At 44.5% G+C, this 23,028-nt stretch overlaps 1 protein-coding gene across 1 annotated transcript; it reads right to left on the bottom strand.

The window, feature by feature from the left end:
* Positions 1-8,818: 8,818 nt before the first annotated feature.
* On the bottom strand, positions 8,819-22,682 carry C2CD2L (C2CD2 like; the record flags this gene model as incomplete). Its single annotated transcript, XM_079545900.1, has 14 exons — positions 8,819-9,039; positions 10,804-11,086; positions 11,569-11,702; positions 12,345-12,446; positions 13,109-13,280; positions 13,573-13,700; positions 14,238-14,302; positions 14,772-14,895; positions 15,047-15,164; positions 15,591-15,707; positions 16,416-16,526; positions 18,283-18,402; positions 18,862-18,957; positions 22,437-22,682. 14 exons carry the CDS (start codon positions 22,680-22,682, stop codon positions 8,819-8,821), a joined length of 2,037 nt encoding a protein of 678 aa, XP_079402026.1.
* Between the last annotated feature and the right edge of the window lie 346 nt (positions 22,683-23,028).

The following is a 23,028-nucleotide window of genomic DNA, read 5'->3' as shown; positions in this document are numbered from 1 at the left end:
ACGCACGCGCGAGTTTTGAGGTAGCAATGCGCATGCGTGAGTCTCGGCACTGTAGTAACGTGTAGCACGTTACCGCACTTACATGCGATAAAGTGTACACGTCATTTCGCTTTTACATTTTCGGGTACACACCCACGCATGCGATTTTCTCCACTGCTCATTACGCATGCGACGTACGCAGGGTCCGCTGGGAGCCAAAATAGTTCATTCCCGGGGCAGGCTCATGTGTTACACCGCCCGAGCAAATAGACAACGAGAACTGAGAATAGAAAAGAGAAAAGCGTCACTGCGTCGGCGGTCTAGGAATTGACTGCTCACCCGCACGCGTGGGCTTCCTAGAAACAATGTTATTATAAGCTTTCTAGCGCAAGCGCACTACTGCTTGGAGGATTAAGTGTAAGGAAGATCGGCGGATTTGCTGCGCAGAGCAACAAGAACATACGTACACCACTTCCGCGCGCCTGCATCCTGCTGCCTGCGACACCAAACATACTGCCGCAATTCCACCGATTGGCCACGTGGGGGCACCAGAGACCGCGAGAACAACAACTCTGACCGGATTCACCGCAGTCCCTGGTGCTCCGTTCTCTTTTTTTCATGAGAGCAAAGGAAAACCGGAAAGTTACATGGGGCATGAGAGGGGAGAAAATAACATAAATTAAAAAAAGACAAAGAAAACCAAGGAAAACTTCTCCACACCCAGCAAGCTTGTGCCAAGTGCTTATGAATATCTGTCAATAAATAAATACATAATAAAAATAAATTGATATTTTGGGTGGTTTTTTTTTTTTTTGCCAGTGTCAAAATGTTGTTGTTTTTTTTCTTAGCACCAGAAGTGATGAAAAAAGCTGGTATCAATTGGACAGATGCATGCCAAGGACGGTTCAGAATGATTAACAGAGCAATGCAAAACAGCCAAGCTACTTTTAGAAGAAACACAGTAGTAACAGCTTCTGTACCTGGCCTTACCACTCTGAAATTCCATCCCGTTCACCCAATGCCTGTAAATATCCACTGGATTGGTTTTGATATTCAACAACTTGTCATCAGTTCTTTCATTCCCAATTGCTGCCAGGATCTGTCACAGGGCCTTCTGCCACAGGCACTACTGTTGAACCCTTGTAATAATGGTGGGATTCCCAGTCACACTTTCAAGGATTTGGTTTACTATTGACCCAAAGGAAGAATTAATGTGAAGCATGAAGTACACATAAGTCATCACCATGCATGCTTCTCACCATCACCTTTGGGACACCGATAATGGAATTATAATAATTTAAAATATATATCTCTGTACAGCAGTAACACACAATGCTATGTAAGAATAATACAAGAACACTTCTCAAGGAGGCAAGAAACTTTATGACCTCCATCTGTGAAATTCAACACAATCTGCCCACAGGCAACTCTTTGGCAACTATTCTAGATCCAGCTGTACGCTCTGTTTGAGAATACAACTCAAAAATACAAAGGAAACAAAGGGTGTTCTACATAGGCAGAAGAAAAAGAACAGTATGTTTCTTTCAGTATTTAAAACAAGGAAGTAAGGAATCAACAACAGAAGCCATACCTAGAATACCGCTATGGGAAACATACTGGCATAGAAGAAAGTATCTATGTTTTCCCCGTACTACTGCTCCAAGGGAAAAAAAAAAAAAGAAAAAAAAAAAAAAAGGAAAGCGAAAAAAATAAGCTCCTCCAACATTACGTGTATTTGGTCTAGACAGCAAGTGGCGCAGCTCAGTATCAGAAAGAACTACATTCATAAGCACCAAGCTGCTAGGGTCCGACCAAATGTGTGCCCTATGGAGAGACAGAATTGTTAGGTAGGACAGGCAGTAAAAATGTCAAACAAAGCACTTGATTCTCAGCCTCCTGTTTTTTTTGAAAATCCAGAGGCCTCCGTGTTAGCTCCACCTCTGTCCTGTAAAGCCTGACTTTGCAGTCTGTTGGAAGTTCTTGTAACTGGACAGTAGAGAACTGAGATTGGACTGAATTTTAGGAAGGCATTACATTAGATCAAAAACAGCACCTCCCTGAGCGATGAAGTATCTAAAGAAAGAGAGCTTAATTCCTAAAGAACAAAGTTAATTCCTCTTTTCCAAATTACAGAATGAACTAATGTGACTGACAGCATCCAAAATGTGAAAACATGAATTGTGCAAATTCGTGACTAATTTAACCAAAATGAACAAATGAGCTAAGCCTTCCAACGTTTAATCTGCTGCCTTCACTGGATCAATATAGTTTGGTTTGGGTTTTCTTTTCTGGTGTTTTATTTGTTTTTAAAATGCTTCAGATCTTGTCTCCTACAATCATCCTTCCAGGGATACACGCTAAGTAAGTGGAACAGATTATGAACTTACTGTGAGGAAAACCTGTAAGTCTCAGGAAATATTTTCCAGCAAGACCCAAGGCCAGGAGCTCTTCGCGCTAACTGCCACTGGCCTTAATTCATTCTGTTGGTCTCCCAAAGTACATATCCTACTTATGAAACTGGAACATCTCCGCCCTTGTTCCACACCTCCAGCACAACCAAGACCCTCACTGGGTCTTTTCCCGAGACCTACTCAGCACAATCCCACCAATCAGTCCTAGAGCCACATCCCAATCCCATGTCACTTACCACCTTGGTCACAGGATACTTTTTTGTGGGCCCCATGGCCCAGGTATGGCCTCAATCCCTCCCCCTTTTTCTCCCTCAGCTTGCAACATCCACAGCTGCTCAGGCAGCAAACCGAATGCAGCCCAACCACCATCATTCCCTTCCTCCTCCCATCCCACATCCTGTAGCCACCACTGGCCCTGTGTAGAGCAGCTCTTCCCCCATCACCACTCTCTTCTCGTGCAAACACATGGCTTCTCCAGAACCATTCCACTGATACAGCCCTTGCAGAGCACAACGCCACCACCAGACCCCCACAGTATGTAAGGCTCCTTCACTCAGTACAGCCACTAGTGCAAAGTAAGTCACTAATGCACACAACTCCAAAGAGGTCTGTTGCAGGGCTTGGCACCTCTATACTCTTCCTTCTCCTCAGTGGTCAGGTCTGGTGCAGCATTCTCCCAGCCAGCGGGGAACAGTCACCTCCCGTAGCCATGGGCTGTAGGGCAGAGACAGAGGAAGAAAAAAATTAAGAATAAGGGAGCAGGATGCAAGAAGATTTAAAAAGGAGACAACCAGATGGGCAGAGGAATATAGCAAGAGTCAATGAGAGAAAGAGAAGGACAGAGAGATTAAGACAGATAAGACAGAGAGAGACAAAAGCTTCAGCACTTGCTGAGGGCTTGCAGACTGTATCTACTTTTGGCAAAAAAGGGTTATTCAGAGGTGGCAATCTTACAAAACAGAGCAACAAATCTAGTACCTTTATGGACTTCTAGAAAGCTCACGGCCCACACACAACACTTCAGCATGTATGAAGTAAAGCTCAGGATCAGGTTTTCATTTCCACATGTTTTAATAAGTTAACAGGTTCAGCCATTACACAGCAATGGAATTCTTCAACATTTACAAAGGTGCAATAACTTCATTCATTTTGTCTGAATTAGGTCATTTTATTTCCATTTCTTAAATAACTACAGAGTTCCTGTTTTTTTCCCTCCAAACAACCTGGAGTTAAAATAAACCACCTAGAAAAAAGGCATTAAAATGCTAGGAGAAAAAAAAGCACGCAAAAGGAAGGGTGCTAATTCAGATTTAGCATACATATTTGGTCCAATACCTCTACAAGCAAGGAAAGATGGTTCAGAGCAGTCATCATGCTGTGTAGAAAAATCTAAATATCACAAGTACATGAAGGTCTTTTTCAGAAGTTTGACCGCCACTGATATTGTTACTTTCATTACACTCACCATGAACTAGGGGCAGGGAGAGGAGGAACACAGCAAAAGATCCCAGAAGCAAATACCATCCACCCAGCAGTCAAGCATCTCGACAGCTACCCAGTAACAGCTCCCTCTCTATAGGATTAGCAAACATGAACTCAGATCAGCTGTCGTAAGAAGCAGCATCAATAGTAATAAAAGCATTTAAGCACACACATTTCAATATACCCAGTTCAAGAGTAGAAACAGCACACGCCCCTGGCACGCTCACAGCTGTTTGAAGATTTCTTGACACTTCCCCTCCGCTGAACTGTTTTCTGGCTAGCTGAGTAGTCTCTGCTCCTTCTCCCCCACTTCAGCCAAGCATGTCTAAAAAGTCATTCTCAACTATTTAAGCATTTTGAAGGTGTAAACTGATGCGGTGGTTAGATTTGTCTTGAAGTCTACCTCTGGAGAGATATATCAGAGCAAGACATATTTTGTGGATACCACATAAGGCCTCTCCCAAGCCCTTCAACCGTGTCTGTCCGGTCATTGTGCACTGCAATCAGTTTCACAAATTCAGAGAACGTTCTACTCACAAGCATGTGCAAACACGCCAGCATGTACCCAATCCTTGTACCCTTGAGTTGGGCAGCCACTGAACCTTCTCTCCAAGTATCAGGCCTCAGTCAACATTTGTCACATTAAAGCCTATAGCAAGCTAAAGCACTGATGGTTGTAAAACACTGATGGTCCCTTCGTTCCTGCACGTTTTTCTCACTTTAAGAGGGTACAAGGAGGCAGGCAGATGTCAAGGGTTTTTTCAACAGGGAGATTCTTAAAAGCCTTGCCAAAATGCGAGGAGAGTGCACATCCAGACAGAAACAGTTACAAGCAAATAGCTAGAGAAATCTGTTTTCTTCAATGAAGTGAAAATACATAGAATAGGTAAATTCTACCAACTTTTTTCATCCAATACACCAAGGGGAAAAAAAAAAAAAAAAAAAAAGTATACTTTGGCTTCATTTAATAGTCCCTCTTTTTTCTTCTGTAGCCAGCAGCAAAATGTAGCATTTGGAACACAGGCTCACGTAAATAGGCAGAACTCTTTCTGAATACTATCTGTGTTCATGTTCACCACACTTCCACTCCTTTTCTCCATGCAATTATTTGGTCGAGGACCAATTTCATTAAGTGCAAATATTGAGGCTACCCTGAGACTGCAACCTAACAAGATCGCTGGAGTCTAAAGAATTAGATGACAGCCTGCACTGCACATTGTGGTTGCTCTGTGGCCTGTCACTATAAAATCCGCAGACTCTGAAGTGGCAACAAGCTGAGGGAATGAGTATCCACAAGAACGTAAACATCTAAAGCAGATTTAAAACCTTTTCTTTTTTTTTTTCTTTAAAGTACAAGCAGTGATTAAATACAAGCAGATTTATTTTACACAGAGTTTTATGAAAGAAAACTCCATGAAACTCTGTCTATAGTTTCTGGAGACTGGAGACCTATGTGACCTTCCCTTTCATTCTGAAAAGAATATGAGAAAAGAATCATTTCATAGGCCAATAATCACATCTCTTTGTGGATCTGCTACTGTACCTTGCTTCAAGTAATCCAGCAGATTCACACAAGTTCACATAACCGGGAAAAGAAAATCAGTCACCTACTACTTGGAGGACAAAAAAAACTTTGCAATAGAGAAAGGAAGCCATGTACAGATATGAAGATTAAGGATGAATGCATTAAATCAAGCATGTACTAAAAAACTCTAAGCGCAGACAACTGACCCATTCTCCTTTACCCTACTGTCCCCCAAATCTTATCTAAATACTCTGAAAAATATTCTGCACTTACAGAGAACATTTTGTAGAAAAACACAGGCTACAATACCAGTTCTGTACTTCAGAACTTTAAGAATAAATGATGTGGCAGAAAGAAAACAAAAGCAGACATATGAGTTAATGTTTGGGGATGTACTCTGTCTGAACTGGAGACTAGCTAGCTAGTAAGCTATCTAGCCAGATGCAAACTTCCACATCCAATTTACTGCCCACGATAAAGACCACCACCAAAAATTCAAGGTTAAAAAACACAATCACCATCATGCACCATGTATGCCATTCACTCTATGGATGACAGTGCAGGATATTCTGAGAAAATTCTTTTGAGACATTACTGTAATTCTTTTGAAAGGTCAAAGGTAAAGTATCAAAAACAGTAATTCCACTTCGGAGCTACCGTATCCTGGAGCCTACTAAGCAGGAACAAGTTCATTATGATGCACGGATGTATTCTAGGAATAACCTATTTAACACAGCTAGAAAAACCTCCCTGGTTCCCTGAGGCCAGTGAAGAACTCTGGTTTGTGCTTTACTTCCAGCTCTCCTATTGTGTCCTTCCTCTGAAGTGGAACAAACTATTCTGGTTTAAAATTAGATAAACATTTATCAGACACAAATCTCATTGGCATTTTGAAGAGCAATCCATGCCAACAAGGGCAGTGCTCACTACCCCTCACAGCTGCTCTTACAGTAACATTCCAGAAGCACTGGTGGAAGCCCCAGGCACTTGCCAGAAGCTGCCCCATGCCAAGACAGCTCACACTGCTCACATAGCTTTAAAGAATACATAAATATTAAATAAGACTTGTAGAAGGTCCAACTGTATAACCGTAGGAAGAGCCAGCAGCCCTTCAGTTCAAAGCCACTGGTAATACAAAGTTTTAGTGATCCCACCAGAGAGGTTCTGCTGTCAAGGCACAACCAGCACACCTCGTTCAAAAAACCCTCAAAATTACCTAGGGAAAAAAAAAAAAAAAAAAAAACAACAGCACCAAATAATGTTAATGACAGAGGGACATTGCAAACCTTGAGGGGCTTTGGGAACAACACCTATGAAAAAGTTCCACATGTGATACATCACTGATCCAGAGTAGGAAAACTACGCCAAACCAGAGATTACTAGGGCTTAGCTGCAGACAGCCAACTTCCCAACATGGTGCATCAAATAAATTGATTTTCATTATTCTTACTGAATAGCAAGCTCTGTGACATCTGGAGTGCATCAAGCTGCACAGAAAGCCACACAGGCCTAGCCACAGTACCATGCTGACAAGGAAAGAAATAAAAAAAAAAAATAAAAAATAAAAAAAAGAGACAAGATACAAAAGAACTGGGGAATGGCAAAAAGAATTTCAGACCTTGAAAAATAGAGAAGAGTTGCCTGGTCAGCCAACTGGAACAGTCAAACTTACTAGGTACATTCAACCTTGTGACAAATCAGCAGATTGAAAACAAGAGTCCTTTCTTTCAGCACACATCGACACTTAAAATCCAAGCCTAAGTGACTATGGTCTTCCCTATTTTCAGATACTTTTGAGACACACCCTAAATTCCTACCTATAAATCCCTTTACAGCAACCTACCAAGCACACTGCAGTCCTCAGAAATGGCACAAGGCCTTATCAGTAACCTAGGTTTTGTCCTGACATGATGCACTGTGTCACAGATAGTTTCAAAATACATTTTAACAGAAAAGAGCAACTAGAAAACTCAGCCAGGCCTACATGATCTCTCTTCTGAGGCTTTTCCTCCTCCCTTTTGCTCCGTTCCCTTGACTCCACAACCCACAAAACAGAAAGAGCTTCCACATTCAAACCATCTACTCTGACAGGGCACTATCATTTCCTCAGGAAGTACTGTAACACTCATCCAAACCGGGCCTCTGCAAATATTCACTAATGCATGCATCTCAGGAGACTGGAAAAACATTAATTTGGAAGGGCAGTGTTTAACTCCCATGCAAGCAGTTGATTTTCCCCCAAGCAGCTCTCTCTCAAGAAACACCCACTGCAGAAACACCTCCACTTTAAACACAGAAAAAGACATTTTTAAGAAGGAGAGTATCAAATACCATGAAGAAAGGCTCCTTCTATACTTTCCTCTGTGAAAACATGTAAGCTCCTCACTTGTGTTGCCACACAGCTTAAGGTTTCATATCACACTGCTCTTTTGCTGGTATTGCCACATTTCTCACTTTCCAACTCCAGCACGATATTGCTCATTGGTGCGAGGGCTGATAGAGAATGAGGCCACGCACAGTGCAGGACCAGATGACAGCTTCTGCCATCTTCCAGCAGAACACTGGGGAAGCCCCTGCTACACACAAGGAAAAGGGTTCCACTCGTACAGAAGACAGCTGGTACATGCATGCAACAAAATCCCTTCCCCACTCCAGAACACAAATACAGGAGAGTTGCGTCATCAGGTGGCACACCAAGAGCAGCAACCAAACTTTGCAAGGACTCCACCTTCTACAGAAAACTTGCCTAGTGCTTAAGACTTCCTTGTCCTTAGAACCTTTCATCATCAGTAGAGCGCAGAAAGCAGGCTTCCTCAGCACCCTCTGAACCAGAAGCCATTCCAATAGGGGAACAGTATCTCATTCTGCTCACAGCTCTTAGGCCAAGAATGCACCACCCCACAACGCATCACACACCTCAGTCAGGCAACAAGCCTCTGCACCAAGCAAGAGCAACATGTGAATGGCTCATGACCACACCATCCTTTCTCAATATCAGAATTCTGCAAGGTTACAACCCATAGCTCTTGAAAAAATGCAGATACCTTAGCAGTTTCTCACTTTTTAAGTGAGGCTGTCACTTGAAAAATCCCCCCCTCTTTCAAGGAAACACCTGGTGAAGCTGGACAGCTACACAGACAGAGTCATTTCTTCAGCTCCTGGGACTCCAATGGGGATTAGCGTATCAGCTAGGTTTTTTTGAGAGAGCATAATAGTCAGAGAAGGCCGAGCAAGGACAGTTAAGCAGCCTCAACCCTGGGTTCATCACCTTCGCTCCCTAGACAGTGTCAAGTACCAAGGTGTCTTCCCTCAAACAAGGATGTAAGGAACTGGACTGCAGGTCACAGGTACCAGTGGAGTGGAAAGACGAGAGAAGAGAAGACAATTTCTGTTGAATCCTTCCAGCTGGCTTCTCCTTCATTCAGTTCTCACCTGTTGTTGTGTTGTCACTAGTCTTAGGTTTGGATTTAGACTTGAAGGAGAAACGTTTGATGAGGCGGTGGGAGAAGCTGCCAGCTTTCTTCTTGGTGGCAGAACCAGCGGTGACGTTGGACAAGTCATCATGTGACTGGCTGAGGCCAGCTTCCTTCTGCTTGCTCTTTCTCCGAAAGATGAGTTTGGTACCACTCCGAAGAAAGCTAACTGCAAAGACAGGAAGAAGATAGCAATCATGGTGGTGTCCTGCACTAGTGAGTCTCTGGGACGACAAATACACACTGCTATCTGGCCACTCTTAAACAAGCGACCATCATTCCAATCAGCAAAGGCACACAGGTCAAGTGAGTCCTAGCTTCCAACTGCAAGGCAAAGTCCAGATTCAGCACAGACTGCAATACAAAGCTATTTTCCTAAAAACACACCTCCTGTACATAATCTTCCTTTTATGCAGCCATCTACTTGAGAGGAGTCATGAAGAACTTTAAATTAAAGTTAAGACTGATGTGGAAAATGACTGGGAATATCACAGTGTGAAGATATCCACAGCAACACATACAACAGGGAAAGCGCTTCTTGGGCTAGCCCATCATATGGGCATCTAGATTAGCTGGTCATCACACTCTCAGCACAACTGTTTGCAGTTTCACAATATGCGCAAATCTGGAAGAAAAAAAACAGCGATGGCTCCTGAAGGCATAGAGAAGCAGGACAGGATGAAAATGCTGCTCACTGGCAGCCCCAAAAGGGAACACAAAGGCATATCCAAAACCTGCCCATTATTCAGTGCTACAACAGTATTTTCTATAGATAGTGGGGTTCTTTGCCAATGACATCCTGGTTTGTATCAGGAATGGCACAGTGAGCACGACTAGGGAAGTCATCCTGCCCTTGTATTCTGCATTGGTAAGGCCTCACCTCTAATAATGTGTTCAGTTTTGGGCACCTCAGTACAGAAAGGACATCGAGATGCTGGAGCAGGTCCAAAGAAGGGCAACAAGGCTGCTGAAGGGCTTAGAGGCGTACGAGAAGACACTGAAGGAACTGGGGCTGTTGAGTCTGGGGAAAAGGAGGCTGAGGGGAGACCTTATGGCTCTCTTCCAATATCTGAAAGGTGATTACAGCAAAAGTGGGGCTGGTCTCTTCTCACTGGTGACAGGACGAGGAGAAACGGCCTCAATTGTGCCAGGGGAAGTTTAGCTTGGATATCAGGACAAACTTCTTTACTGAAAGGGTTGTTAAGCACTGCAATAGGCTCTCCAGGGAGGTGGTTGAGTCACCATCCTGAATGTGCTTAAAAACTGTTTGGATGTGGTGCTCAGGGACGTGATTTAGCGAGGGTTGTTAGAGTTGGGCTAGTATGGTTAGGTTGCGGTTGGACTTGATCTTTAAGGTCTTTTCCAACCTAAGCAATTCCACAATTCCTTCTTTTTCTTCCTTCTTTTCCCAGCTCACCAGGTCTCTCGTGCATCTGGGCCACATACCTTTTCACCTGACATGCAAACAAAAGACCAACACGACTTTGAGAAACAGATTATTGGCTTGCCTTTGCTTAGGGAATTTGTAGCAAACTGAAACGATCATGGCTTCAAGCAAACCAATCCAAGTCATGCAGTCTGCCCAACTGACACAAACCTGGATATTCCAGAACAGCACCTCAGTCATGGCAGACCTACCCTTCACTGTTTAAAAGCTGGGAGCCTGTGGGGACATCCTATAGTACTGCAGGCCAGAGGTGCTAGCTACTTTGATGGTAATGGAGAAAACAGAGCGTATCAAGGTCCACACAATCTGCAGCTCTGCACCACAGCAGCAGAGTTTAGAGGAAGAATCGCTATTGACAGATATGTGTCTCATCTGAAAACTCAGAGGCCAAAACACTGTCTTGGGAATATGCAAGCTGCAAAGGTCTTACTTCTTCCTCAGAGACAACAAGCTGACATTAGCTACTGGCCAACAGTTCACCCTCACCTTTGTGATCTTTCAAGCTCCTGGTCTCAAGAGCTCCTGTGGAGCCAGTTTCAGACTCAACATCTTCCACAGATGGTCTCTCAGAGATGTCAGATCGCGTCGTCTCATCCAGCTCCTGACTGGCTCTTTGTTCTGATGGTGATGCTTCCAGCAGCTGTGACGACTCAGTGGAATCATGCACCTGGTCAGATGCACAGACTGCCCCAGTATCCCCATATACTGTGGCCTCCATGGATGCAGCATAACCCAGAGAAAGTGCCATTTCATCTTGAGCAAGAGGTACCTGGAGGATGTTAGAGGGTCAGACAGGAAGACAAGATCTAAAGTGTTGCATTTATCTCCAGTTTTGGTCAACCAAGCTAGAAAGCACAGACATACAATGGTCACTTATTTTTTTGCCGAAACATACTGGAAGATACCTGATTCCACTACATTTTGCAATACTTCCCTCACTCCCATAAGAAAGTCCCAGGATAACTCAGATTCTCCATGAGGTTTCCCAATTGGCTACATCAACAGCTTCCTCTTCTCCTGCCATGCTTTGTGAGCTTCCCATGACAGCTGCCCTGCAGACTAACGAGGTGACCTTGATGCTTGCTGGGAAATAAGAACAAGCTGCAAGAAAGCAGCAAAAAGGTTCTGCTGAGCAAGTCCCCTGCAACGGGATCTTTCCTCATCGTTCCCTAGAGGACAGGGCGGTTTCACACACACATTCCTAGAAACAACCTCCCAGAATGAAAATGGAGACCTCTAACTGCCAGACACCTTGGAAACTCCTGAGATGATCAGCGTGCTACGTTTTGTTGGGGTCTTCTTGGCAGGCTTGTTATTTGTCTCAGTTAGCTGCCTGATTGCCGTCTCAGCCACTGGATCCAAGCCATTGGGCATCTGGCTGTCTCCTGAGCACAAGAAAGATACCAACACTTGAAGTAGTGTCCTTCAGCACAGGCAAGAGGTCACTTAATGACCATGATGCTTTTAATGAGCTACTGCATGTATGTTACAATAGATAGTAGAATTTATTATAGATTTCCTCAAAGACATTAAAGAAAGGATGCTCCACAGAGTTCTCATCTCTTCTAGGCACCTGTTAAGCTTGATTTCCCAACAGGTGCATTATTAAAATACCTTTCCCATTTCCCACTTAAAAAAAAACTTCCAAAGACTTACAAGAGGTCACACAGCCTTGACCACAAAGCATCCAAAGAGCCTAAGCACCCTGTCCCAGAGACAATCAGAAACACTAAGTACAGAGATACAGCATGAGCAAATTTCTTTGGGTTCAGATACTTTGGAGATGTTTTTGTCAGACAAGGAAACATTCAGATTAACAGATGAGAGAGCCACAGAAGCATTTCTTTTACTTGCTTCCACGTCCCGCCCTCCCATCCCTTATTTCTCTTCTTCCCTTAGGTACTTGGACTTTCTCTTCTGCAGCAAATGCAGATGAGTTCAGCAACTCTCACTCAGACAGCTGCTTACTGAGAAAGGCCAAGAAACATCACCGCCCCACTAAGAAGCCCTGTTTCGCAAGCACTTACGGCTGCTGCTGGACAAGGAATTGTGAGGACAGCTGCTTTCCAAAAGCACTGTTGTCTTCTTTTCTGTCACTTCCACCTTGGATGGTGACCTTGAAGGTGAATCTTCGTAGTGAAAGATAGGAAAAGACACAGAGACAAAAGAAAGTGGCAGCTTTGAGGCAGCTTCATCGCATTGTCACGGTCCCCTACACACACAGCATCATACACACACACACACAGAACATCTGCAGAGGCTGCCGATATGAGGCTTTGCAGCAGTCAAGTAGTAAGAAGCAACTGGAATGACACGCAAAGCAGCCCTGTCACAAGCCCTTGTTTGTGCTGTTTCCCAACCCTACCTCACTAAATAGCCAGCACTACATTCACCAAGACATCAGGCCAAGACTGCAAGCAGCAACAACTGGTAAGCAAGGGCAACAGGTTTTCAGGCCTGTATTCAGTACACAGAGCACAACTCGTTTAGCAGTGAAGAAAACAGAGTAAGAAACCCAAAATGTTTAGTCCAACATCATGCAGAAGTCCCACCCTCAATGTCAGAGAGGCTCATCCCTCTGATATCTCTTTCCAAATACAGGAGATACATCAATATGTCAGTTCCCTCCCCTCAATGCTTCCTACTAATCTCCGGACAGCCACAGGACAGTAATCTGAAAGCCAAAAGCACCATTCACCCACTTCACACTTAAAATACAAGTCCACAACAACCCAACATTCGGTGTCTGAACAGCCACCTGTACAAGACTCCTATCTCAGGGCAGCCTCACCCAGCTTACAATCCACCTTGGGTCGGGACTGAATTGTGGTGACAGTAGTCACAATGGTGCCATCGGGCATGATGGTCCGGTCCATCTCCACCTTCTTTGTGGGGGTGATGCTGGTATGCAGAGATGCGGCATGCTGAGCATTCAGAGATGCAGAAGAATCCTGGTATAAAAGCTACAAAAAATAAAACACAGCTCAGGAGGGACTACCCTCCTCCCAAAATGAAAGGCGGGCATACAAACAACAAAAGCTACCGCTCTGGACACTAAGGAGCCATCCTCACTGCAACATCTGTTGAATGGAAGGGAAGCTCAGGGACTAAGGGTAAGGTGACACATTCTCAGACATTCTCTGTTAGTCCCCTGCAACAGGCTCAGACCTAATCACTTTGGTTTCCAGCTATGGTCTCACATTACAAATATTTCTGGAGCATGCACTCACAGAGCTTACGAAGTCATCAGCTCACCTCCAATACAATGGTAGCTTCAGCTGCCAGTGGTTGCCCAGCTCCTGAGGCCAGCGAGCAGACCTGTCTCCCAGAGGGTTGTTTGCCCAAAGAATCAAGCAAAAGAGTAGTATGTGCCAGCAGCACATCTGTAAAAGAAAAAAAGAAAAGAAAAACCACACGACTTCTCAGCACCTCAGATCTTTCCCAAGGTCCATCTGCTTTTGGAAACTAGACCCATGGGACAACAAAGCAGATCGCCTTGATTCCAGTAAGTCCCAGATTCAGCAGAAGAGGCTCTGCTTTGCTGATCTACAAAACAAATGTTAGACAAGTTGTATTTTTGTAGCCTCCATCAAAAATGTGCAATTGTCTGTACTCTGACTACAAGTCAAAAAGAATTAAGAGCCTCTGCCCTGTCCTTCCAATACACGTGGACAAGTCTCTGCATCCCTCTCACTGCTTCCAGGCAAGAAAGTTAAAGGGTCCCACGACCTGCAGTAAAGACAACTGACTTGAGAGGTACTTTACATACAGACTCATATAAGGTTTGATACGGAAATCCCTTGCAGAATTTGTAACATATGATTCCAACATAGAAGAATCACTGGCTCAAAGCACAGCAAGTTCCTTAGGCAGTTCTGTCATCTCATCTTAGAATCCATTTTTTGGCTGTTCATACTTACCTTCCCCTTTGCAGCTGTTCCCCAGCACCTGTAACTTCAGCTCCTTACTTCTGGGTCCTAACTCACTGTTGAAACAGAGACAGAAGAACCGGGATTAAGCAGTCTTTGAAGAAATGCCACAGTGTAAACAAGTTCATTTAATATTTTCCTTCCCTCAAATCACCTTTCCAAAGCTCTGGAATGCGTGTCTTGTTTTGGAGGCCTTAAGAAGGAGCAGCAAGGTGAGGAGAGTTTAAGTTTATGTCCCATGTTGGGCTGCATAAGCTTCCAGAGCAAGCTAACAAAACTGTCTAGAAATTTAAGTGCTCCTGCCCCTGTACTCCACACAATCAGCACTTCTGCCCATCCAGTTAAAACACACACCATACAAGGAAGCAGGAAATACGCATGCAAGCTGGGGCCAACCACTAGTATTTGCAGCTCGGTACACCAACAGCACGAACACACGCCACCAGCATTGCAGATATCACCTCCACAAAGAGGTCATGCTAGTCTGCCTTTACTGCAACTGCCAGGAGGGTGGGAGACACTTACAGAAACAGCTCTTCATTCCACTCCATCTCTGCAGCAATGCCAGTGCTACCAGCTCTCACTGGCCTTGTCCGTTTCTGTTGCGGGGGACTGTCTAGCTCTGCAACACAGCATATCTCCCCAACTCCTGCAACAGAGAAAGAGAACATGTATGCACCTGTAAATGCAAGGCAGAGCTCACACACACATATTTCCATTTCAAGACAAACATCCACTTGCTCTAACCTTGCTACCTCCACACTTGCCCTGCTTCAGCTTAGCAGTGTTTTCACATTTACCTCCACTCCTCTGTGAGCCTAAGTTCAGCACACGAAGATTCCGGAGCAACAGCTTTGAACCCAGAGGGGCTTCTACTACACTGTATGGAGACTCTTGGGTCACCTTACTGCTGGATACCTGAGGAATCATGAGAGGAAGACTGATGACTTACCATTTGCTTTTTAGCAGACAGCAGTAAGACACGTAACATTTGTGCTTACATCTCACAAATGCTCCTCACGGGAATATCCACAAAGCCACCTAGAGGTAGTGCAGATTCCACAAGCTATCAACCTTCGGTGGGCCCCCATGTCATTTCAGACATGAAATTTAGGGTAGACACGAAAAGAGACAGATAAGAATGAGCTTTCTGACTACTTGAAGGGAGAACCAAAGGCGACACGCCAAAGGTCTCACCCTACTAATTCCCCCCCACTCCCTGTGCCACAATACCCCAGTTATTGTTAAGAATGTGACTGCTGTCTAAAAATAAGCCTAGGCCCTCCAAAGCACTTCAGGGCACAGCATACAAGGCACGAGAATGCTACAGGAAGAGAATCTTACTGTGCCAGTTCCAGCTGTGCAAGCCTTCAGATTCACCATCATGGCTGGCTGTGTGCTGACAATAGTATCCTCGATTAGATCCTTTATGGTGGACAGATCCGCTTTCCCTTCGTTCTTCTCTCCACAAATCCAAAGGAAATGCAGGAATGTCACACGGAGGCAGACAATTTTTCTCCTTATACAGCTGCAACTGCTTCTAAAGCCTCTATGATGCTAAGCAGCCCTTCCCCCAGAAATACCCTCCCACATACTCTTCTTCTGTCCTGTACACCCTCTCCCCAGCGCTTAATCGCTGCTGTAATAGTTACCGGCAAAAACAGGCTATATAAGCAAGATAAATTGACCTTTACATCTGTAGTCTCCCTATTGCAAATTTTGACAATGAAGCCTTTAGGGCTTACTGTATCCTTGCCACCTCATGTAACAGTACCACCACCACTTTCATAAAAGCCAAATTCCTACATCCGCTAAGGATAAGACAAGGATTTCAATAAAACTAACAACAACAACAAAAAAAAACCACCCTGAGTTGCAAGCACATCTGTGTTCAGCTCATCAAGCCACAAACACTCATGGGTTCTGAACGCTTTACAAGTCCAAAAAGTAAAATAAAATACTCCAATTCATTTTGCAGCTCTGCAATTGGCAACAGCAGTAGAACCTACATAGACAGGAAGCATTTTTTGCTACGTAGACTCTATTCAGAGTTCAGATGTTATGCAAAACTCAGAAAGCAGGTATCAGAACTGCTTTAGCTCTCTTTAAGAATGCACTCCTTTAGCACTTTCCCTCTTCCCTCTGAGTCTAGCCTCCCTGTTTGCTTACCTCACAAGGCTGAAGTCTTGGAAGAACTGAAAGATCCAAGTCTGGTCTGTCCTTGAATGTCCATGACACCAGGAGACCCTGATTCTGTATCTCCTCCAAGTGGATCTCCACCTGACCCAGAACAAATATGCAGTTAGAACGCTCTGTCTTCATTTGGTGTTTCTTGCCCTGCTTCACCTTCAGCAACTAAAAGGGCCTCCCCATTACTGCAGCTATAAAAAAAAACAAGGAAGAACATAGGTGGTCCTGGGCTTCCGAGAGTAACTGGCTACAGAATATTCATCACTCCATATCCAGCTTCCTCACTGCCATTGGATGTCCAGACATCATCAAAGGAAAAAAAAAAAAAAAAAATCTTACTTCTTTGGCTGAAGAAAAAGCCCCCAAGACAATCTGATAAAGCAAGTTGGGTACTAATACATTGTATTTGTGGAGCTATGTCATTAACCACCATCAAACATAAGTAGAACCATTTCTAAAGTCTCTAGGAAATCATCCTTGGTCTGCAAACTCATTCAGGTCACCAATAGTCTGCAACAACAACACAGCCTGTACAGTATTCTGTAGTTCAGTTGAAAAGTTCCACATCCATACAAAATAAAGGTATCATTAATACAACACACAAATGAAACGACAGAGGAAAAACTCCCAACTCAAGATCGCTATTAAAAACAATGGAACAAAATTTAAATTTAACGCAGTTCAACAAAAGTAACCAAAAGAAACTGCTTTTGAACATTTCTTTACCTGGAATACACAGTTTTGAGTTGAAAGTAAGAGATCTGAGACAGAGTAGCCAGACAAGTAACTGGCAAGAGGTTTAACAGAAAAGGCAAGACAAATTTGGGACAGAAGCACTTGAAGTATTCTGACCATCAGACACACAAAAATCAAAACTTCGACAGACACACATGACGAGAAATTCCAACGAGTAGAGAAGCGACTTGGTCTTGACCCGGTCTCTACAGACTAAGGAAAGATGAACAATGATGGCAATTCACAGCCACAACGAGATCAGCAGCAGGCATACTAAACACCAAGGAAGGAAAGGAGATAATCACAAGGAATGAAGAACTCTTACGCAGACACAAGAACAAACCAGCATGATCTGGTAAACTTACACAGAAAATTTTATTAAAGCTTTTAAGAGCAAAGACATTCTAGAACAACTTTCCAACTGTAATATCTGCAGTAGCGTGGGACTGGCCTCATACTGTAGAACTGCTCTTAATTCTACCATCTCTTCCGATAGCACCAAAGAGCAAGCAGTATCCAAGGAAGATGCCACCAAGACAAAGAAATCCTTCTGCTTGAGGGAAAAATGAAATTCTGGAGAAGCAAATCCAACCAGAAAGCAACTGTGGAGTTACCACCCATTGCAATTTCAGTTCCTTTTTCTGGGAAAAACATCTCCATCTCCAAAAATTCAACACAGAAACAAAATGAATGTATTGAGGGGAGTCCTGGCAAGAAAACCATTCCTCACAGCGGATTTCTTTTTCACACCAATAACAGGACAGAATATTTCCCTATTTATCGCACTGCACGGAGTTTCCAATTTTGTGGATCTTCCAGCTTTCAAGCAGATCTTTTAAAAGCAAGTATAGAACACTGTCATAATCATCTCTCTGGTCCCAGATTTTATTAAGATGATGTTAAATATCCAAGATCTGCAGAACAATGCTCATAAAACAGGACTCTGCACGCTGATCAGGAAATGCTTAGTACCCCACCAGACAGTAGCAATAACTTGGCTCTCTCTCTGGCACAATAAGACCTTCAGCTGCACTACACCAAGTCCTCCCTTCCTCCTTCAGCATAGGGCTATGTAGAACAAGAAAACCAACAAACTTTTTACAACTATTACCTCAGCCTGGAGCAGAGCCAAAGTGACATGATATGTGTCCACAGAAACAGCAACTGCAGACTGCTGGGTGACAGAGACAGGGAACTTCACAGCTTCAGCTGACAGATGACAACACAGCACCTACAGAGAAAAGGAAATTGATAATTTTATATCCTTGCTGAGATGCAGATTGGAGATGGCAAAATCTGTAAAAGCAATAAGTAAAATTAACCTATTGAGGCAGGACAGAAACATCAGTCTGCCAGCCCCAGTTCTGCACTCTAAATATGCCATTTAAGACTCCATACATGAGCCAATAAAGATTATCAACAAAGAAGCCCTCTTCTCTGCACTGCAGTGCCCTGATATTCAGGCTCAGCATCCCTACGTCTCAGCTTTATCAGATGGATCTCATCCACTGCTCACACAGAGTTCACCAATGTATAGTCCCTGAGCTGCAATCTCTGAACCAAATTATGGAACCAGCCCACAACTTTCCCCCAGGTTTACCATTCCCATCATGTGGGCATTGACAATCCCCATACAAGACTGATTGCAGAGAAACCCAACATGGCACAATTCAGAACAACAAAGCCTTACCATGCTGTGACCTGACTGGCCTTTGCAAGTCACACAGCTTATATTTGCTGCTGGTGGTAATTGAGGACCCTCTTCAAATGTGATCTGCACTGAACTCTACAAAAAGAGAACTCCGTTAGTTCCCAGTGGACAAGGTATCACAGGTAGTTTCAAAGAGGATGAACAAGTCTAACATAGGGCCCCAGAGACATTCTAGTCTGATTCCATGAATCCAACCGGCACACAAACATGTCCACACTGCAATTCTGGCTTGTCCAGGCAGAGAAATGAAACAGTGGTCCAGGCTCACAAACACTAACTTCAGACAGGCAAGCCTGATTGAGAATGCAAAATTATTCTGAATACCTGTTAACTGTAAGAGAGTGTTAAACCTTCTTCATCACCAAGACTTTGCTTTTCTTTTCTCTCCTCTCTGCTAATTTCACCCCAATTAAAAATCCAAAAACACCACCAGCAATAAAACCTATCTCCAACATACAGCATCTCAGCTCATGTGCTTGACTAATTCCTATTTTCCACCTTTCCACAGTTTATCAGATTACAAACTCCACCATGGAAGTATTCCTCTTCCTCATTCAAGGATTTCCCCGTGTAACAAGAGCAGTCCTCCACAGAAAATATTTCGCAAAGAACAGAAGGCCATGATAAAGAGCTGAGGACATTGCTTAAAGAAACCTATCCCTTTCCTCACAAGGAGCAAACAGAGTAGGCAAACTGAACACGAGAATACTATTGAAGCCCTGCTTCAGAGAACTGTTTTTAGCCACAGCAACTCACTGCAGCAACATCATCTTCTGGAGAGTTGGAGAGATACAGATTTTAAGTGTAGACTATTTGGTGGATAAAGAATTGTTTGGATGGTTGTAGCCAATGTTGCTGTCAAGGGCTCTAAGTCCAGTTGGCAGCTGGTCGGGAGTGGTCCCTCCCAGGGGTCCATCTTGGGACTGGTACTCTTTAACATCTTCATGAATTATGTAGCTGATGCGATTGAGTGCTCCCTCAGCAGGTGTTCAAATGACACCAAAGTAAGTATTGCAGTTGACAGAATAGTAGGAAGGAATGCCACCCAAAGGGTCCTGGACAGGCTCAAAAAACAGTGGCCTTCTAGTGCTTCAAAGAAACTTGTATGCTGGAGGGAGACTGCCATTTTATACAGCCTAGCAGTGGTAGGACAAGAAGAAACGGCTTTAAACTAAAAGAGGAAAAATTTAGGTTAGATATTAGAAAGAAATTCTTCACTCAGAGGGCAGTGGGGCACTGAAACAGACTGCTTGGAGAAGTTGTATATACCACATCCCTGGAGATGTTCAAGGCCAGGTTGGATGGGGCCTTGCGCAGCCTGATCTAGTGGTTGGCAACTCTGCCCATGAGAAAAGAGATGGAGGTTGATGATCTTTAAGGTCACTTCCAGGCTAAGCCATTCATGATTTTAAGTGTCACTCCTGACAGCAAGTCCCTCAGTGCTACATAAACTATACAAGAACAAATTTGCTTTCAGTCACAAAATAAAAAGCAGACTTAATAGATTCAACATCTGCAGGATCCAGTGTTTCAGCTTCCACACAATAAACAAACCAAGTATATCCCAACATTCTGGTTTTCCTCAATGAAGAAACCACCTTTTCAGGATGTGGACCTCAGGTTCAGTGTTAAACCTAGCTACTTGCAGAACTGGGGGAAAATGAGGAAGAGGCGGCAGAGATGTAAAACAAAGTTTTATAGTAGCTGACATATTAAACACCAAATCAAGTTTGTTCTATCTTACCCGCTTGATAGTTACCCGTAACTATCAAGAGCATAATCCTACAGTGCATAATCTAGTCTTGTTTAATTCCAGGCCAAAGATTCACTTTCAACAGATTAAAGTAGGTAGTCCTACAGAAACCTTATACAGCACACCTTCTTGTTCTTTTTGTACCTCCTTCTGTAAGATCGAGGACATAGTCCAATTGGTCACAATCAGTCCTAACTTCTGTCACAGAAGTCAGACTTGCAACATAGATGATTCCTGCCCTCGGTATTCTTAAGGTACTGTTCGCCAACTTTCTTGTACTACAACGAAAGTTTCTGAGTTTGTTCTGAGCAGACAGTAAAAGAAACAGGATGCAAACACAACAGGTCCAGTCTCGCTTTTATCGCAGCTTCCTTACGTTATTTTGAAAGGAACATCTTTTCATTTTCTCCATATTCAATAACTAAGTACAATCAATTGACCACAATAAATGAAAATAACAGAAGACAGTCTATGGAGAAGGAGCAGCAAAGTCCACAAAGGCAGGCATCAATGTATAGTTTGATGGACATCTCAACCTTTGATCATATGTCCGCCACATTTACCACACCTTTGTGAAAAGCCCCATTTTTCCACAAATGTTTTAGGAACAAAGTACTTTAACCGTTAAAACCTGTCAAAGGATAAGCTCATCCTAAAAACACTGCTGAATAATCTGTTCTCTGACACCATCTGAGCCTGAAAAGGGATATAAACACCCATTCCCATTTTATAGTGTTAACCAACTAGATCAAAGGCAGAAAAGAGAGGCCAGATGCTGCAGCATTTCTCCATTAAAACAAAGCACAATTTCACTTATCACAGGTAGCAAAGAATGAGAAACTAGGCCAGCCTTTCCAAGTCAACCTAACAAGTCCAAGGAAGAGGCGAAACATGGTGCCACACATAGATTACAAAGACCGTAAGGTGACAAAGCAAATGACTGAACGCAATGAAACAATCAGCTGTTTCCTCTTTCTTCTTCCTGTTTTTTTCCTTTCTTTAAAAAGAGTAAAACCAGATGAGGAGAGACTAGGTGTTCTCACTGGCACAGTCAAACAGCTCCGACAAACCAAATCTGTCAATACTAGCAGCAATAAGGGATACCTAGCTTCACAAGCAGGGTCACTGGTACACCTCTAAACAGACAGACGCAACATACATATGACAAGCCTCAAGGAAGTTTACAATTGGAGCAAGTCAATTTCCAGATCCAGATCCCAGACGTGGTCAATTCAATTAGTCAATTCCCAAATCTCTAGCATACAGGAAAAAATAATCTAGAAAGGAAACACATCAGCCATATAATAGGAGTAAGTCGTCCTTTACAAACAAGCCATCCGCATTCACAACAGCGCAATACTCTTATAGGCCAATGCTACCAATTTCTTTTGACAACTAAACTTGACTCAAGACACAACACTCTTTCACACAGCAGTCATCAGCGCTCTGTAGTCCTTCTGTAGAAACAAGAGACAACAAAGTTCTTGAAGTACTAAGGCCTGAACAGGCAACGTAAGCTTCCGTGACGATACTTGCTGTGGGATTCATGAGCCATATTCGACTTATGGAAGATCAGCACCCCATCCCCCAAGCGCAGTAGAAACCAACACGCAGCAGCCAAAAAAACCGAAAATAGCTCAACGAATGCTTGCTTTGGACAGTTTTGTCCAGACTATACAGCCAACTGCTTGGTGAGGAGCTTTCCTTCCTCGACCGAAGCCGACGCAATCCCTCGGCCTCACCGCCCTTCGCCTCGCCGCCGACGCGGTGCCTGGCCCCGCCCGCCCGCGCCCTGCCGTACCCCGTGCCGGCGCGCCTGGCTGTTGAGGGCTCGCACCCAGGCCCGCTGCCACTGCTCACGCAGGGACCGAAGAGCAAGCAGCGCAGCGAGCAGCGCCCGGGCCCCGGCCTCCTCCGTCGCCGGCTCTTGCCGCCGCGGCGATCGCAGAGCCGCCGACCGCCAGTACTGGAGCAGCCAGGCCGCGACCGTGAGCAGCGAAGCGGCGAAAAGCAACACCAGCGCGGCCCAGCCCGGATCCGGCCCCATGTTGCTGCGCCTTGCGCCTCACAGCAGCCCGGGAGGCATGGCGGGCGGCCGCCGCCCGGCCCCAGCCTAGCTGTTACCGCCTCCCACCCGGAGAAGAGAGGAGGGGAGGGACGCGGCGCGCCGCCCTGCTCCCGATTCCGCGACGCACGTGGGCCAAGCCCGGCCCCCGGCCCTTGCAGCTCCCGGCGCCCGCCTGCGCACAACAGCCACCCCAACCCGCGCGTGGTGACTGCGTCCCCAAACGCAGCCGCCTGACTTCTTCCGGTATCGGAGCACCGCCTCCCCGCGGCATGGCGGGCGACCCTGGCGTTACGTGGCTACCTCACTGTTCTCCGCTTTCCTTTCC

This window comes from Tetrao urogallus (genome assembly GCF_951394365.1).
Source record: "Tetrao urogallus genome assembly, chromosome: 22".
Taxonomy (NCBI): domain Eukaryota; kingdom Metazoa; phylum Chordata; class Aves; order Galliformes; family Phasianidae; genus Tetrao; species Tetrao urogallus.
The sequence above is the reverse complement of the archived record's forward strand: the minus strand, read 5'-3'. Positions and strand labels throughout refer to the sequence as shown.